Source organism: Ischnura elegans, chromosome 10 (genome assembly GCF_921293095.1).
Source record: "Ischnura elegans chromosome 10, ioIscEleg1.1, whole genome shotgun sequence".
Taxonomy (NCBI): domain Eukaryota; kingdom Metazoa; phylum Arthropoda; class Insecta; order Odonata; family Coenagrionidae; genus Ischnura; species Ischnura elegans.
In genome coordinates, this window is record NC_060255.1 from 10,849,972 (window position 1) to 10,869,745 (window position 19,774).

At 40.5% G+C, this 19,774-nt stretch overlaps 1 protein-coding gene across 1 annotated transcript in view; it reads right to left on the reverse strand.

The window, feature by feature from the left end:
- LOC124166916 (lachesin-like) overlaps positions 1–19,434 on the reverse strand; it is a 481,621-nt gene extending 462,187 nt beyond the window's left edge. The window contains exon 1 of the mRNA XM_046544630.1: positions 17,155–19,434. Coding sequence (XP_046400586.1) covers positions 17,155–17,275 — 121 coding nt within the window. The 5' untranslated portion in view covers positions 17,276–19,434. The remainder of the gene's footprint in view (positions 1–17,154) is intronic.
- Between the last annotated feature and the right edge of the window lie 340 nt (positions 19,435–19,774).

The window sequence follows — 19,774 nt, forward strand, 5'->3', positions numbered from 1 at the left end:
AACCAAATATCATGCGCCAAAAAAAACAACTAAAATTATACCATCACAAATCCTGTGAATCTTGCCATAAAATGTCACATTGTATAAAATAATAGGTAAATAAAAACCTTAGGAAAAATATAAAAGGGGTTTAGGTTCAAAATTTCCATGAAATATTAAGAGGCAAACGGGTTGACTGCGCCAATCCGGGCGTTTTAAAATGAGATAATTGCGTCCACATTTTCAAAAATACCGCGTACTCATTTACGCGTATGCATACAGAGCTACAGGTGAACTTTAACGGCGTAAAAATCTCTCGCGACGCCAAGTGGGCCTGACCCAAGAGGTTCATTCAGGATGCCGCTTTGAAAAATGCGGGATAAAGTTCCACGAGAGTCTTGGCTCAGCGTGTTAAAATATAAACGCCACCGAGCGAGAGGTTAAAGAGCGAGGGAGGAGCTCTCCGGGGAGAAAAATAAAACTCGAGCCACTTCACTTTTTAATGGGCGCGCCCCTCGACCGTTTCTTTTTTTTGCACTTCTGGAATCCTGACATGTGAACAGGGCGGGAGAAGAGGAGAGCGTTTTTAAGTGAGCTGTTGTTTCCTTAGATGGCGTGTGAGAGCGCGAAATGGCTCCAATCGTGGAAGAGGGCGGTGAAGGTGGCGGATTGGAAGAGAAAGTTAGGAGAAAAGGTGGTTGCGCGACATGATTTAGACTTTTGTAGGCTCTCGCGGTGTGGTGAGGATTCAGCAGACTGGTTTTCGGGATTACTGCCGCGTGGATTTATCTCTGCAGACGACAGTTTCGCCAGCATTGCAGCAGGCTTCTTTAGGTAATCGAAGTGGAGATCTGTAGTATCGCCCGTCTCTTATACACCCCGTCGGAGGCCGGTGTCTTCTCATCTTCACTGAACCAGCCAATGAGAAGACACCAGCTTCCGACGGTATTACGCTACGCTAGTATTAATCTACGCGGTAGTAACCCCGAAAACCAGTCTGCTGAATGGTGCGGAATGCCTTCGTCATTTATTCAATGATTTTTGCAATATTTCGTCTTTAACCATTTATATTTCCAAAGCAATAATTACCAGTATTGGTTGAGGCACGTGTCGCTTTATGTCTTTTAATTCAGAGTCCAAAAATCCATCTAACGATGCAGCAGGTAGACAAAATCGCTGCCATGAGAGAGATGGTGCGTTCATTTCTACGAACATGTCATGCAGAAATTCGCCTCCTTTTGATTGCCACTTGGTTCCGCGTACGCATTATGAAACAGTTAATTTCCTGCCTCCTCATTGTTATTTTTTAAGTTGATTCACCGCTCTAAGTGGGTTTAAATGGAGCATTATAAGAATCCCTCGTCCCTTTATTGAACTTCCCTCTTCCACTTACAATCCCTGCCATTTCGCTTACATTTTATTCATCAATCGTATTATCTTACTCCTATTTGCCACTTTCCCAACAAATTATTAATACACTTAAATTCATTTAGTATATACTTTTTTATTGATCAATATTAATCCTTTTAGTATACTGCCGGTTAAGGAAGGTTCACGGGAACCAATTTGTTGATTAATCCCATTGTTCCCCATCATTAAACAAGCAATATCAATTCTCCATCGGAGTAATGGAGATTCATTATGAGGCATTTAAGTCGCAAGAACTTTATAAATGAAATGTGAGAGTCACAAATTCTGGTGTTAATTAATATAAGTATTCAACCTTGAACATAAACTAAAAAAGACTCACTGTGCGACCATATGCGATATCTCGATTAAAAATTATAAAATAGTGGTTGAAGTTTTCTTTCCTACTACCAAATGAGTGAACCAACTCATTCGGGATGCTCTGAATAAATATTATCCTGCTATTTCACCTTACATAAACTCCTGAGAGTTTTCAGTCAGATCCTACATTCGTGTTAACCTATTAGTGCATAAAGTGATTTTGTCAAATATTCATTTAGAAAGTAATTATTATAGCTAATAAGGTCCATTTTAACTTAGTTCTGCAATTTTTAAATTTTTACAATCAATAGTTAAAATAATACAGCCCACCCGGTATAACGGACGGTCAGTTTTCAGTGTTGATAACTGATTGAAAATAGTACAGAAAAACTTGATAATAGAAAATAAAATGGTCAACATTTAGAAGGAAAAAGAGATAAAAGTTACCAAAATATTGAGCATAATACTACAGTAAAAAATAATTTACTTACCACGTGCGTGTGACTGACAATTCTTTCAATGCTATGTCTCACATAAATGCTTCTCAAGTCGATAAATTCACGGAGTCAGCCAAAATATTAGCAGGGCCGTGAAGACAGACATCCATTTGGACTTAATATAGCATCAAAATGTAGCACTAGTCAACTGGAGCCCAGAAAAGAAATTAAATACGCGTGTCCACTATATCGGACGCTATGCACTAATGGGTTAAAAGACTCGATGTGCGTAAGTAACTTCAATCTGGATGTCCGAAGTTTTACGAGGGTAATTCGGCAAAATAGGCGCGACATACGTTATCACATTTTTGGGCCGGAGTACGTAGAAGTCGCGAGAGAGCCGCGTGGTATTCCGTGTGATAGTCTCTCCAAAGGACAAGCCCCCGCTATAACGCTTTTATCTCTTGCGGGGAATTCGGGAGTCCGGCTTGATACACCGTTGAACGCGGATGAGTTAAGTGCTCAATGCGAGTCCACGTCTCCCGAGTTCAATAGGCAACCCCTAGCACGCTTCCGCCATAAAGCCGGCAACACTCATCCATCATCGTCTTAAGACTATCAACTTAATTGTTTCCCGTCTCCTGGAAACGATCGGGACGCGAAGCCGGGCAACGGGCTTGCTGCAGCGGCCGTTATGGGCACTATTGTTACCCGGCTGTGCATCTGCCCTCGGCGATCTAATTAATGCAGTTACCAGGTGTGCGAGGGTATTTCACATCCCAACTGCCGTAACTAACTCTCTGCATGCCTAATCAATTTACGGCACGGACCTTGCAGGGCAAAATTTATTTAATTAGTTCCACGGCGAGCTGGTATGCCCTTGGGTAGGTGAAAGAATCAAAGGTTTTATTAACGAAGTGTCTTAGTGGAAGCGTGAAAGAAGAACTTGCGGTTTTTCTAGCGCAAATTCGCAAAGTGCGCCACTAATACCTTCCTGTTCAATATAGGAAAGATTTATATGCTATAATTATTATTTTAAAAAATATAACTGATAACTTCAGGCTTGACTCTGTGAAACCTCTCCATATTGGAAATGAAATAATAAAACTTTATAAGGTACACTTGTAAGTATATTAAAAGGGCACGACCCGGGTTTCGTAACGTTGTTACATCTTCAGGCTCTGCAGATGTAACTACGACGATGGGATTGCGTTACGAAACCCGGGTCATGTCCTTTTGAATGTACTTACAAGTAAACCTTATAAAGTTTTATTCTTTTATTTCCATTATTTAAAAAGTTAATTTATCTTGTTATTGGAGCAAAATCTAACTGCAAGCGCACACAGTTTTGATTGCAATATTTCTTGCTTCAAAATGTTTTAGGTAAATCCTTTTCCCTAGCGTCAATACTTTTGGTCGTAGAACACAACGATGAGGAAACTTGACTCTTTCGATGGGAGAATATTCCAATATGCTTATCCCTAAAATTGTATCTATGCTACTTACTTAGGGAAAATATGACTCAAGTGCCTTCCGGAAACATTCCTGTCGTTTATGAAAAACTGATTATATTATATAAAGCGGCTCATCACCGGCGGATATAATCCTCTGACAATTTTCCTTGGACAATAATTCCAATAATCACGGTGAATAGTGTTGCCTTCCACCACTAATATAACAAACACGAAGAAAAGGGTTTCGATCAAGCTACTAGAACAGTGATCGGTATAAACCTAAATTAGATGTGTGAAGCCATTGAAGCATATAAGATTATCCGCACCACCGAAGTGTCAAAGATTCATTGTGATTCAACGCGAAGACCGACTGGTCGCCTAAGTGCCCTGATGGCACCGTGGGGAAAAAGTTCTGAAGCGTGGGCTGTCCCAGTTTAAATGTTAATACCGTAGAGTTAAAAATGTGAAAGCCAAAAAGGAATAAGGAGGGAGACGGGATCCCCAGGCATTCAGGGCCCCCGGGGGAGAGTGGGAGGTGGCTGAAGCTCACATGGGCTCTCCGTCGCACGCTGCATTCTGGAAATCTTCAAACGTTTTTCAATAAGGTCATATTCCCTGCTTGGACTTCGTGGAGAATTGCATCAAACAACTGTCTATACTCTGTTCATTTTATCTCTGCGGGTGAGCTGGTGTGGCCAAAGTAAGTGGAGATGAGGGGAGGGAAAGTTTCTCGACATGTGACTTTGCCTTTTCCAATCAGCAAATAGAAGGCGTGGCCTCAGTGAGTCGCTCTCAGACCTCCGCCGAGTGAACATTGTGAATCTGCTCGTGGAGCAGTGTTGCCAAGCTTCACGCGTTCTCCTTGCATGTGCCTAAGTATGCCTTCCACCAACGGTACCTCATTCAGCGCGGTAGCTGACAATGTCATGGGCTTCTGTGAAAGGATTATCCCTAATGCCTTCCAAATGAGTAGGTATATTGTCTCAGCGCCGGAGCCAAATTACCTGTGGCCACCTTTGACTCACACGTTTTCAGTGACAAAATAGGGCGTCTATGTACATTTGGCAACGTTATGTTTGCTCCTCCTCCCTCTCTCGGTACTACCCCTTCCCTATCAGCGAAGCCATCCGAGAGTGTCCGGGCTCTCACGAAAGTGACAGACATAACCCGCATACATAAAGTGAATAGACTATAGTGATATAGGTGAAAAAGAAACATTCCGGCTTAGGGTCTGACGTCTTGCAGTCTGGTAGTGATGTAGTCAGGATACCTCTCATGCTAGGCTAGTCTTTACGGTCGCATGATAGATTCAATTAAGGCTCCATTCAATGGGGAGATGTGCTCCCATCCCTTCTCATCTATTTTCTTCTACTACTATTGAAAACGTTCATGTGTATGCATGCTCCTGTACTCCTATTTGGCATTTAAAAAAGCAAAGTTAATTTTCCGACAGTGAGAAACGTGGTATTTTAACTATTCCCAGACAGTGGAGGTTCCTCTTCAATCCCAAAATCACACAACTTGATTTATGATAAAAGATTTATGTTTTCACTTTAACTGTTTCTTATTCTATGCAATAACATTTATTGTATATAATGAATTTGAAATGTTTTTATTTTGTCAATTAAAAAAATATCTTCCATGCTCCATTGGGGTACCTTACCCCAACCATTTCCCTAAGACTACTACATACGATGCATAGTCGTATAGCTCTGGAAACTAAGAATCCCATTCTTACAATTATTTCTCGTTTATAGCGAATAGTATTTCGCCACGGCTTCCCGAGATGAACTGATTTTCCGCTCTAAAAATGACTGAAGGAAATCGGCCAAGGACGTGAACATATGATTAATAAGGCTTCAGCCAACTGTCTCCTTGTCTCAAGGGTCTCTATAATACACTGTCTCCTTGGTTTAAGAGTCTTGAGATTTCCAGGGCTGCGAATGCAATTGTGTTGTTCCCAGGTGAGCTGCAAATCAATGTTCCTTTCACATTCGCCTTCTCAAGCCGTCAAATAAGTTGTCATTTGTTTCACGGCAGTACAATCTGGTGAAAATTTTGTTCTTCCTATGAATGTTAATGAATAATGCGGCGAATGAGATGCATAATAATTTTCAGCAAAATTATCGTGGATATATTTTGCGACAGTTATTTCATTTATCTACAAATCATTCGTGTCCGTTACCATTGCGGGTGATGATGTTCTTGTAAATGGTGCCGTGGTTTAATTTTTTTCGGCCGATTGGTTGAAAAGTTGGTTTTGGGGCAATATATTTTGTTCCGCCAGTACATTCGATATCTCCTGTCAGCTTAAGGAGAAATATAACGCAATTCATTTTTCTTAACCTGGAATCCCATAGTTCTCTTTTAGTATTCTCCATAGTTCCTTTTTTTACCGTAAAATTAGTGTGATGACTATAGTCAATATGTGCCTACTATTTATTAATGATAACTGAGCTGCCCGACAGTGGAAGCTGCATAAATCAGCAATCGCCAGGGAATCGGCAAGGAGAACATTTTTAAATGCCTGCAGCTTTCGTCAACCTTTAACTCCATGGATTAGACTTGATTAAAATTTTCCCTGTGTGATTCGTGAATTTTTCTGTACTTCTGAATGAAATTTTTAAGGTTTAATTATTGTGATTAACACGATTATTATTAATTTGCCTTCAAATTATTTTTTTAGAGCACAAGGAACCAATGCGAACACAATCCTGAGAAAAATACCAAAGACACGTCTCACTGTTGTGCTTACTATGGGTAACAACTTATGACGTGAAGACTTTGCAATTTCCACTGTGATTAAAAACTGGATGCGTAGCTTAATTTGGTGGTACTAGTGGAGATGCAGGAGTCAGTAGGGGATCAGGTTGGTGTGGTTGCTAGTGTGTTGGCTTCCCACCCGGTGGGCCCGGGTTCAAATCCCGGCAGCGGCAGAGAACTTTCAGAGACTGCCCGATCTCTGCTTGAGTGTTGTGTGGAGGCCATTTCAAGCGCAACACTCCGTCCTTCGGATGGGACGTTAAGCCGTGGTCCCCATGGCGTCTTTCGTTAAGATCAGGCTGATGCCGACGCCAGGTTTCTCTCCACCCTTTCTTACCTACCCTTCCCTCATGGCGCAAATGACCTCAGCTGTCGGTCGCCTCCTCCAAATACCATACCATACCATACCAGGAGTCAGTATATAAGCGCGGGAGCAGGGACAAATCAGTTCATCAAATCAGTGTGGTCTTCATTGCTATGGATACTGTAGTCTTCTTTTCATCCCTGACGTCTTAGTATAACGCCCTTGCGTTCGTCATTTTGTTATTTATTGTTTATATATGTAAGATATGGTGTGGTCTTCGAAACCTATCTCTTTAGGTGTCTTTATATGATATTATTTCTTGAATTGCTTCGTTCTCTTTTTCCTCCAGATCATCAAAATACTTCTTCCCTATTTTTCGCACCACCTCTTTGGCTGCAGCCACTTGACTTACAGTGTACACCGCTTGGTTACGCTTATTTTAAACATAGATCGCAGGTGTCATCTCTCCATTCGGTCGATTTTATCGATTTTCTCTTTTGTTAGGAGACCCCACCACGCCGGTGCTATGCACAGTAATGTTGATTGAATCAATGATTTGTATAATAGTGTTTTTGTTGCTACCGGCGCACAGTGGGGCAAAACCCCACTTTAAGTGGACAAAAGTCCAAAAATGAAAGCTTGAAATGGTTTTTTTTTTAATATTAGGTTGAGTAATAGGATGTTTGAATTGCATAACAATGTATTTCACGGGTTGGTTTGTATGCACCTTCGCGTAGAAATAAGTGTCAAAGCGAGAGAAAAGCGAAGCACTGGTCCCGGAATCGCAGACGCCTAAATGGACTGTCGACTTTAAACTATGATTACAGTAAATTGGCTCTTTTGATTTTATTTTTTTAACCTGAAATCAATGGGAATAAGTATGGAAAATATAAATTTGCTTTTACTATTTATATTTTGGAGAAAATAGCCGTGAAGGAATTAATTATCCTGAATGGAACGTCGTTGATTTTTCACGATGAAATTATTTATAAATGGTCTCTAATACATGAATATTTTAAGGTTATTAGTAAAAGTTTTTGACTTTTGTCCGTCTAAAGTGGGGTTTGGCCCCACTGTGCAGCGTGGCGTTGCTTTTTAAGATAGGGTTTAGAGACACCTTCGCGCCAATGTATTTTGCTATTGCATTGTCTAGTTGGCGGCTCATATGTAATTTTCTGTCAAATTCTACGCCCAAATATTTGACGTCGTCCTCCCAGCACAAGGATTGACGTGAACTTCTTTATTTTTAGTATTTAAATTTTTTACATATAATCTATTTTTACAGCTAATCAAGTTAGATACTTTTAAAATTCTAAAAGCATTATAATATAAAAGCTGTTTTATTCCGATTTTCTCTCGTCTATTATCCTCTGTTGTGGCCTGCTTTCTAAAAATTATGTTTAGGAAATAAGAAAAATTCGTGATAAAACCCTATACATTTCTTGGGCAACTTTCCCTTAAATTATATATTATTATGAGGCTTGGTCTTCAGTGCATCATTAGGCATATGAATTCTTGGCAGGATTTGTACTTTTATTCTAGCACGAGGAATGAATTCCAACGGGAAATGAAGGTTTTGAGGATACGAGGTATAGAAATACGGCTGAAAAGTACGAAAGAACTATTCACAGAACGTATGTATTCTTGCATCGCGTCGGCGTGGGAGAAGAGAAGCGTTAATTTCCCTAATGGTTTCCCGTGGAATCATCCCTCCCCAAAATCCGTCCTTTATGCGCGGAGCGAGCGCGTGCCACTACGTGCAACCGACCGACTTGCCTTCTCCGCAAGGACGACCCGCCCGTGTTCAAGGCACACATTTCGGGCTGAAAAATGGCTGTTTTCGATATAGGCACAGCGCCTCTGCACTAATGGAGCCCGTGGAACACGCGTCAGCGCGGCCGCTTGGCCCCCCTAATGACCAAAAAAGGTTTTCAGTCCAGAGAAACCTTTGCTCCAAATATATGCAGTGGTATTGATAAAAAGAGGCTAACGTGCTTATCGTAAAAGGATGGGAGCTATGAATCATGGTGTCGTGTGGAGGAGGGCAAAACGTAAGAGAAACAAATATTTCGTGCTTCAGTGCCTATGGAAAAATTGTGGATTTATTCATTTCTTTGAGTTCATTTCATTGCATTTTATTTTCTTTTTTTTTAATTCCTGTCTCCCTTAAAGATCTGCCGGTGGCGGCGGGGTAACGTCCTCGAGTGCGAAACAAGAGGTCACGGGTTCGAGTCCCGCCTGGGTAGGTTTCCACGGTCCAGGGCATGGTTGTTCGTGCACGTTTACTTGTTACATTTGTTCAATACCCCGGTATAAATGGCCAATACGAGCTGTATCCGGTGGCTTGAGAATAAAAAGAAAAAAAGTTGTAACTTCGTGTCTATTCTTCCATTGGGGCCGCGTTGCGCATAAGGAGATGGATTTTCTGTGCTGGTCCGCTGGGGATGAGAAAAAGCAATGCGCATTATGTCCAGGTAAAATGTGTATGCCATATTTATGGCCTTATGAGCTGGATGAGAGGGTGTAGAGGATAGTGGCGTTGGCTCGGGCGTAACAAGCGATAGGATCGGTGGAAAAAATAAGCATTATTCAACTGCTTTCCCTCTGTTATTTCAATGGAGAATAAAGAATTAGGCAGCTCGTTCTGTTTTGCCGGTGTGTAATAAACCAAGGAGTCGAAACCAATGTGTTGAATGCACCAAGAGAGCAGTGGAACGGTAGTTAGTCACGCCAGCATTTTTTTTTGTCCATTCTAAATGTTCACTATAAATGCACAATTTATTTTTTATATCGTAATTTATGAAGGTACTAACAAATATTTTCTCTATAAAATATTCAGTAAAGATTGGTCCAATACAACGTGAACATGTATATAAAACTTCTGTGAATTTTGTAAAAAAGTCACGAAGAAACTATCTTTTCATCACATAGTTTTTCATTGCGTGTAAAATTATTGTAATATTTTTTTAAGACATCCCATCTAGGTGAAGACAGGGCTGAGACAGGAGGTTGTTCACAGTTTTGCATGCTTCCTATGAAGTTGTGTTTACTATTGTTTATCATTTTTGAAGCTCACGATTTTGCGTCTCAACTTTTCTGCGGTATAAGTGTGCTCTAAAGTTTGATTCACAGCAGTGAACCTTAATTTTTCTCAGGGCATATCACTGCACAATTTTTTTATGAATGGATTACACTCGAGAATAGCCGCTATCTGCCACTGTAGCAGTTTTAAATTAGAATTAATCCGTGTTTTTTCCGCAAATAGTTCACAAAAACTTTCACATTTCCTCGAAAATTTTCGTCTCTTTCGACTTTTAGTATATTTCGATTATCACAATTTTTTTCACACTTCTCTTGAAGCTTTAATTCTTCGACGCTGTATGCTTTACGCAAACAGGAAAATCGCTCTGGATTTAATAACTCACAATTAATATTCTGTGCTAGAAGAAATACAAGTAACGCGGATAAAAATATCTGGTTCTTGGAATTAAAAGTTCAAAATTATCTTATGATTATGGGCGTCAAATTTTATAATACTATTTTTTCAACGATTTGAATGAATTTATTTTTTTCAAAAGTCAAATACCCATTCTTATTAAACATAATCAAAGAATTATAAAACGTGATAAGTTACTTTGCATTAATTATTACGAATAAACGTATGAATTTCAATGCTACAAACAAGGATAACATAGAAACAATTACCAAATATAATTATTAACTCTGGAACAGGAAACTTGATTAATACTATTCGGCCTCGAAGGTACGTTTGTATACTGAACAGAAATGGAACAGGTAAATTTTGATCTTCTGGAAGGATCGTAAATAGCTTTTCAGGTTTTAGTATACGCAATCTCTCTTATTTGAGTAGGTGAGATATTTATGCATTACAATAATGACGATGTAAGAGATGCACCCAACGGAGCAGATATATTTAATAATAAAGAGCATCGTAATACCACGTACGACGGTTGGCTGAACGAAGCAATTCAATTTCAATACTCTACCCAACCACTTGATGGGTCTCGTAAATAGGGAAATATCTAAATATATGCGTGTAAAAATTGATCTAGGTGACTATTGCGGGAAATAAGGCCAACTGTGCACAAGGTTTATGTGAATAATTAAAACACTAATTAGCCAGTAAGGCTCATACCGTATGTAATTCCAAGAGCAAGTTGACGGTTAGATAGAACTTTTTAGTCCCAATCTCGATCATTAAAGACGTAATATTTAATACTCATAGAGAGCAACAACTGGAGCGAGGGGGGATCAATCATATGCTCCAAAACATATGAATAAAAAAAACGACTTTAAAGGGTGTGAACTGAGAACTCCTTTTTCACTGCAAATAAGGCGGTGTGACCACATTGCCTCCATATTTTTCTTATCATTCGCCACAACATGCGACACGCCCTGTTCTTTTGTAGAGAGCTTCCCCGAGCACGACTGGCTAGGGAGATGATGCTCTTAGAGTTTATTCTTTCCAAAGACGTGAAATAAGGCCACAGGGCAATTTAAATTACAAAATTCAATAACAGTGGACAAAAAAAATGTGGGATATAATGATATTTGCATGGAAATAACGATACTGTGCGCTGTGGAAAAATAAGGCAATATTTATGAGTAAAGCGTTTGGTCGCTTGTGATGAAATACATTTTCGATTGCAATGAACTCTAACCATCTGATTTGGCTTGATTAAAACTGTGGTAAAGAAATTTAGAGGAACTTTTAAAAAAGGTTATAGTATTTCTCCAAAAAACTTGATCTATATCTATAGAATTCTAAATATCTCTCATGTTTTATTTTTTTACACCATAAAGTTTCAACAAAACAAATTATCGTCTCATATAGGCTCCTGGCACACAAACCGATTTTGGACGGCCGGTAAAATATCGGCCGTACACATTCTGATAATGAACAATGGGAGGGAGGGCATGTGAGCTTTCACACTTACAGACTACGCACCGGCAAAATGCCGGTTAGCTGCCGGACATTGCCACTGTGGTTCACCGGCGCTAGGCCGGTGCCTACAGTGGCGTACGTGGACAAATGGTAGCTTGCACGCGCACCGGATTTTTACCGTCCTACCGGCAGTTTTCCTCCAGTTCTCGCTGCGCCTCCTCACTTTCCACAGTTATAGAAATATTAATTCATGCTTTTCAGAAGACTTAAGATTCATCGGCATATTTTGCACCAAAAAACATTACAATAATAAGCAGCTAGTCTCTATTTGAATAAATATGAACATTTCGTATGTTCTGACACGCTTCCTAAATTTTGTGTGGCATTAAGTACAAATATTAGTATCATCAATGCTAATCATTTTACAGTACTAATTAATTGATTTTTAATGTATTTCTAAAATTGTTTAATTTTTATTTGCTCAAGGCTTTAATAAATACGTCAACTATACTCTCTTCGGTTCTTGATAGCCGAATTTAGATTAATTATTTAGCACCTAAATCTTTAATGAAATTGTGTCTTACCTTGATATCAATATGTTTAATGCGTTTAATGTTTTTAAAACTTTCTATAATGCAAATTGCACTTTTTGTCTACCCTCAATACTTCTTTCTGGACCCACTTCTCACTCAAATCATCAGTTACGCATGAGACCAACTTTGTCCCTGTTACTGCTCTGCATTTATCTCCCTTTAGTTCTCGCTTTACTTTCTCACTTTTGGAAATAGTAAATTAAACCACTCTGCTCCATTGCCGTTTTTGTTCCTGCAAATTCTTGTATTATACCTTCCACCTTTACGAAATGATATTCCAGGGTTCCAGTTGTGAATTTTAGTGACAGAAGCTTCCGTTGTATTGACAGTTTTGTGAGCATACCTTTTTCCTTTCAAATACGTTCTTTAGTGATGCCATATTTTTTTTCGCTGTCCTCAAGTCTTTGATATATTCTAGATGTCAATCGATAATGAATCTCTTTTCTTCATTGGGATTTTTCTAATTCATTTCGTGCTTAAACATTTCACCTGCTATCGGAGCAATATTACGCCATCCGTCTGTTGAAAAACCTTAGTTTGAATTTTTTTAACCAACTGGTAAACCTCTAAAGCTAACCTCTACATAAACAAATGGAAAAAACAAAAATAAAATTCATCCTTTAAAGTAATATCAGAAACCTATTTCTCGTATGGTTGGTGGTTAACATATCGTGGTCCGCTCACGTAAAAGTACGTGTTTCCACATCCAGCGGTAGTAGTCCGGTCACGTATTTTTACGTTTCTTTATTCGTAATTAGTGACTACACTCCACGAAGTTATTTTAGACTATTTGCGCATAGCTATTGTTCTGGCAGCAAATAAATAAAAATAAACAAAAAATATATTTTTATAATAAAAATGTGTAAAAAATTTAAGATCAGGATTAGTTCTCGAGTTGTGTGAGTTTAATCGTATACTTATACCTTCCCCGCAGGTATCCTATACATTGCCGGCCTCAAAAGGCTAGGGCTACAGTAAAGGGCGCCGAACCAAGAAGTGTTAAGAAATAACACGAAAGTATTGAAAATGGCCAGCACTGGAGCACAGATCTTCAGAACTCAGGTCAGCACGGTAAGTGATATAATTTCTTTCACTCCATTTTCAGCTAAAATTACATTGACCCGATATTTCCTATGAGAAAAATATTCAGGTGACGTTATCGGCAGTTGAATTGGTATTGCTACCAATTCTTTTTTTTTTTAAACCTCTCATTCTCATAAACATTGGTGTAAGTCAAAAATCTAAATTCTTCAATGATTCAATAATTATTCTCAAAGAAGCTGCTGGAAGAATCCCGCCGATGTTCTTCAAAGAGATTGTAATATGTTGCCGTTTGTTCCTTACTTTGATTGATTGGATGAATCCAGCAATTCCGCTTAATCACACGGCGCTTAATACGGCGGTACAGCAAACACGTTGCAACTTCTCGTTTGCGATTCATTGATCAACTTTTGAAATCAGCTTCACGTGATCACGACAACCAAGCAAGTGATCTTTAGCCGTGTGGATCTCCAGCGCCGGCTCAACAATCAAGTGATCGTTTGGCCGGTAAAATTCCGGCGTGTGTGCAAGTATCGCTTCACCGGTAAAATATCGGCCGATATTTAACGGCCGTCCAAAATCGGTTTGTTTGCAAGGGGCCTAAGTGGGGCGCAAGCAACTTGTGTTATTTTCATTTCGTATGAGCAAGTTTAGACGGAAGTATTCACTCGTGAATATAAAATAATTGGAATTGCCGAGAGGAAATAGATTGATTGAGCAAATATTTTAGCCACTACATCTCGTAGCATAATGCTAACTTCGTTGATAATGGCTTCCGGGTGCAGCTGCGTGTTGCGCTTTGTCGTGCGAGCTTTCGCGGCCGTTGCAGGACGCATCATCGGGCGATGAATGGTTTTCATCGCCCGATGATGCGTCCTGCAACGGTCGCGAAAGCTCGCACGACAAAGCGCAACACGCAGCTGCACCCGGAAGCCATTATCAACGATGCCCCTCGCTGCGAAAACCTACGTTCAAAGCTATAATGCTAACTGTCGTATTTGAAAAAAAAGTGTAGCGTTGAGTTTAGAATTCACTTATTAAAATGCAACATAATACATCACAACATGAAAATGCCCACGTTTTATACCTCCTCTGGGAGAGGTATATAAAATATTTGCTGTTGCTGATACATTTCCATTTCTTTAATTTATCTATTACTAGATTTTTACCATTCACTCAATCAAATCTCCACTAAAAATATTTTTCGTAGGAACTTAAACTCAGCAAATATTAATTTTTGTGTAATGCTAAGGGTGGAGAGAGTAGATTCTGCATGATTATTTCATTAATTAGCTCGGGTATGGATGGATTTATTAAAAGTTAGACGGCTACATTTTATGTGAAAATCCAGGTGTTCCGATATTTATGGGGTTGGAGTTTAATGACTGTGATTTAATTATTTTGAGATGATGTATTATAAAAATGATCAAACGTGAGTAATTTCTTCATGAATTCAGATTGTGAAAAGTCACACTGGGGCCGCATAGCAGTCACATGAAGTTATTAGGGCGAAATAATTCCTTGGCTTTTGCTAACGTGGAGTGCTTGAGGTATTACGAGTTGAATCATTGCCAAGGCTTATTTCGTTTCCTCAACATGGATTTCATACTTGAAATGGAACTGTTAAAAAGTCCGCCCGCGGAGCGAGTGTAGATGAAGTCGCGCAATAATTATTACTAGACAAAGGTAATACCAAAAAACCGAAGCTATTTTAAAAATCTCTTTCAGCCTATTTGCTTCTTATCGTAGTACACCATTCATCGTTACTTCACGCGCAATTTTGAAATAAAGTCACATTTACATTTGATCTAGTACGAAATTTTACAATATTATGGTCCAACTTGAATCCGATTTTGTGTTTTCGAAGGAAGAAAAGGAACCCTTGGCGAAATAAGATTAAGAAAGGGAGGATCCCTATTCTCTTTTATCAGGCACTGTATTTAGTAATTTGTAAGAACTAATGAAGAAACCTCTGCACACTCTCTATATACGCACTTTGGACATCGCTCTTTTGAATACTTAACGAGCATTCAATGGCTTTCAGCCAGTTATCGCAAAAATAGTTCTGATAACCCCTTTTATCCAAATCTGTAGCAATATCTTCAATTTTCATTAAAGTTGCCATAGAGCTCTATGAATGTATTCATACAAATGATGATCAATTACCCTCTTTTCTTTTGTGGGTAGAAATAGCACTTAGAGTAAGCTGAAAGGAATTCAATGGAATCCAATGGGTGGTTATCATTGAGCTATTCCATGAATCTGATTCATTAAATACGTTTTAAGAATACCAATGTGGAGTCTATGCACGATCCATATTTCTTATGAAGGAAATCACGGAGCTGATGATCTTTAGCGTTTCTCATTCAGGAAATACACGTTGGTTAGCTCAGTCATGGTATTCATGCATAATGTTCGCTACAAAAATACATGATGTTCGCTTGGAAATATACACAGTGATGTACTGCAGAGGATAGATGCCTACAATTCCAAATGTACTTATGTCTTGGAAATATGAATTTTTACCAAAATGCATGCATCTCCTTTTTTAAGGAATACGCATTACTTGAGTACACATCCCTACATAGTCCCTTCTGATATTTTTAAATAAGCTACCGTTTCAGTTTCAAAAATAGTGTTAGTTATTTAATGGCTGATAATCGAATGGGAGAAATGTTACATGAGCCTAACCTCGTGACAGCCAGTCAAAATTATTTATTACAAGATTTTTCTACTGCAGATAAGCAGTATCCACAAACATTTCTCAATTTTTTTCCACATAGTTATATTTCCCCCATTCTGTACATTATTGATCTGCTACAATAATAACCTTTTCTCGCATGTTTTTTTTCAGCCAGCACTAAAAGTCACCGATGATATCGTATGCATTTCAATGACTATATATTTCTTGGTCTGTAGAATGTCTTACTCGAGACTTTGTTTCTATGAGTCGTTTGGCGAAATTAAGATTATTTGTAAAAAATACGAAAACTTGAATTGATAGGTGCTGGAATAGCTAATTATGAAAGCTAATATTTTCTTATTAACTAGGGAGTTAACTTATTAGTTAAATAGTTCAAGAGCATGTTCAGCAGAGAGTTTCCGCAGGTATGTCCTCATCGTTACTCCGTAAAAGGGGAAATATCATCTGAAATTAACAACTTGGGCTCTCTCATTTGGGATACTTTACTATGGAATATATGCTTTATCATTATTGAATAAAACTCCTTTACTTGTCGAAGTGAACTTGACTATCACTATCCTCACTCGCTGCTTAAGTAGATACCGTGCATAAATCCTGAAAGCCATGGTTTTATTGAAAGATATCGGTCATAGAAAAGGCAGAGTTGGTGTTGCTGTGGTCAAATTTGGAGTTGCAATTTTTAAAATCTACTTTCTGTATTTATTTGTTTTATTAGCCTTCGCTTTGACAGCATGAAAGTTAGATGTAATCTGCTCACATGGATCCCATTCGAAATAATTAGCGGCCGTTTCATATAAAATCATGAGGATAAAGGTGATTTATAGGGAATATACCCATAAAATCGGTGGTCTTAATATACTTTTGCTAATGAGCGTAAGATAACACTGAAAAGAGCAATCTGAAATCGAAAACCACAAGCATTAAGCGCTACCACAGAAATGAATATCTTCGTTAAGTTTCCCTACTCAACAATGACACTGGTCACCTGAAACCTTGTCCAGTCCAATAAAACGAGGTGGAAATTATAAAATTTCCTCCTGAATAGTATTAGTCACGCATTACTCCAAATATTTGCCTCACACGTCCGAACTTGAAAGCATGAGAACAAGGGTGACCCATCGGTAACATATGAGCCAAGGGTGGTTCTAATTTTAAGACGCAGAATTGTTTTTCGTGTTATGATTGAGCAGAATATCGTGTTTTTTTTTAAATCGGAAAGAATGAGATTAATGGCCAAAAACAAACCTTGAGCCAGAATGCAGAGAACTCCGAGCGCGAGGAGAGCGAGGAATCGTTGGAAGGCGGCCTTCCGCCTCCCTGTCATCGCAGACTCCCGCAGAGGACGAGCGCCCAACGCCGAATCCATCGCGGAGAAATGTTCCTTCCCTCTCAGCAATCGCCTGCTTCTTTTACCGTATCACATTGCAGGACAAAGAGAAGATTACGATGCTTTCGCTGTGGGGGGAGAGGAGGAGGGTGGGGCGGGAATTGAAGAAGTCCGCTCTCAGCGGCAATACGGCTTCCGTCTCACAACTCAGGGGCGGGCGGGCCCAAAGGGGGGATGGGGTGCAAGTGTGACGGAGACGACCCCTGGCTCTGAGCGAAGAACTCTCGGATGGGCGAAGGATAAGTCGTCGGTAATCCCAACACTTCTTCACCCACCCCCGCGCCCTTCACTCAGCAAAAGGACAAACTTCCAACTTTTATATCCCGCACTCTGGGAGAGAAATCCTTATCGGCACCCCCTCACTCGCTCCTCCCTCCTCCTCAGCGAGGAATCGCTGCACTTATTCCGGGCGAGGATCTCCGGAGTATCCGGCAGGGATTATCCCCCGCCTCCCCGAAGAAATCTCTTCCGGAAGATTGGGGTTGTGTTGGGATTGCGAGGTGCGGGTCACACTGATCGTAGAAAATTCTCAAAACCGGGTCGAGGAAGAATGATACACATCGTCTCGGAAATTCAACGCCGGCGAATATCCCGCATCCAGAGGCCCATTCTCCCGTCAAAACTCTCAAGCGTCAACTTTTTGAGCCCTTGGAACTTCCCTCCAAATAACCGCAAAGATATGACGAAACCACCGTAATTCTTTTAAATTCCTTGCATCAACTCTCTTAAGTTGACTATTCGCAGAAGGATGTTCCCACCCGCCTGAGTATACAAAATGTCTCACATAAAGATTTCACAAACCCTAGAAACTGCGTACTTTTCCACAGAAAGGCGAGGAATCCTTCTCGTCGGTTGCAACAGGAATTGATTCCTTCTTTCCCTCATGCGATTTTTTTTCAATCTGACGTGTTCACTTCAACTTTATTTTTATAACACTCCAATGAAACGATGTTTCCGTTCGCCTCTATCTTGAGTGGTCTGCAGCTCCCGAATACACTCGAGAAATTCTTTGGGAAATTTACAGGGAAATGGAGAATTCCAAACGTACTCCCCGGCGTCTCTATTTCATAAGTAAATTTGCTTTCCTCGCCAAATCCCGCTCCATCCGATGTCGTATTTGTCACAAACGGGCTAGGCACAGCTCTCGACTCTTGATCGGCAATTCGAGAAGGAAAAGTGAATGGACGAGGAAGTAGAGGTGGATGAATGGCGCGGAAAACTTATCAGTGGAAGAGTATTAGTTCATATGAAACTCCAATCAACTCTGTATTCAACTGCCAAGGAGGAAGTCTCAATGAGACTCGCAACTGGTGATAATTGCTGTTATCAAAAAAAGGTGAAGGAAGTGAGTATTATCAGTTTTCTGCTGCGATTGTCGTTGAGTTGTGGGATTGCTGAGTACTCTTTTAAAGTCACAACTTCCAAAATAATTGGTCGAAAATAATTTGTACCGTTGAAGCACTGTACAACTGCCCTCTTTCCGTCGGGCAGAGAGCTTGTAAAATCCAAAATTGTCACATTCCCAGCACTTTGAACTTGATATTTCTCTTCATCCGATGATTTCCTCGGTCGTCACAACTGTTGGCATATGTGGGTCGCGCGTGAAAGGACTTAGGCGGACAATGTGAGCAGGAAACTTCCAGTCGAGCCAAGGATGAGCAGTGACGGTGATCACTCCTCCTACCTGACTGAGTTCAACTTGAAAGTTCACTTTACTCTATTATTACGGCTAATAGGTGATGAAGGACTTTAGATTGGGTTGAGTCTTGTGAGTACATTGTAAAAAATACCCATTCATCGGACCAAGAATTCCTGAAGAGTCTTCTTTTGATGTCTCCTTTTGCTTGACAAGGTTCGGCCGAAGAGTTCACTTTGCTCGAGTATTCCCTCTGTCGCTGGGCGGTGGTGCGGGACTATTTGGTTGGACAGCCGAGGGGAACTTGTCCATAAAAGAGTAAAAGCGTCCGTGAAGAAGAACCGAGGGTGGGCAAGAAGACTGGTCAGCCTGAATGTCTCACTGTGGCCCCGGAGGGACTTGTCACGTCGGCGGGATGACTCTCGGAGATCGCGGCGCGTGTTTCGGCGGACGAGTCGGACCGCTATCCAGAGCGTGAGCCCATGGTGGCCATCCAGTGAGAGCGCCGGGATCGGTCTGAGTCGGCTCGCCTCGCTCCCCTCCGCCCCCACCCCCGCAGGCGGAGCCGCCGCTGCGCAGGCCCTCCCGCCGCTCCCGCCCCCGCCGCCCTCTTCGCCCACACCGCTCCCAGTAGACGCGCTGTCTCCCCGCGCGCTGCACCCGAAATTCTCATCCCAGAGCACCACCGCCTTCAGGCATTCCCGGCTGTTGCATTCGTGGAAACTGTCCCGTGGGGTGGAGATCACCTTGGGTTCTCACAGTGGTCACCTTGGTTACCCAGTTCACGTTTTTTCCTGGTTTACACTCTCATAGAATTTGGAAATTTGGCATCGTTGAATGAA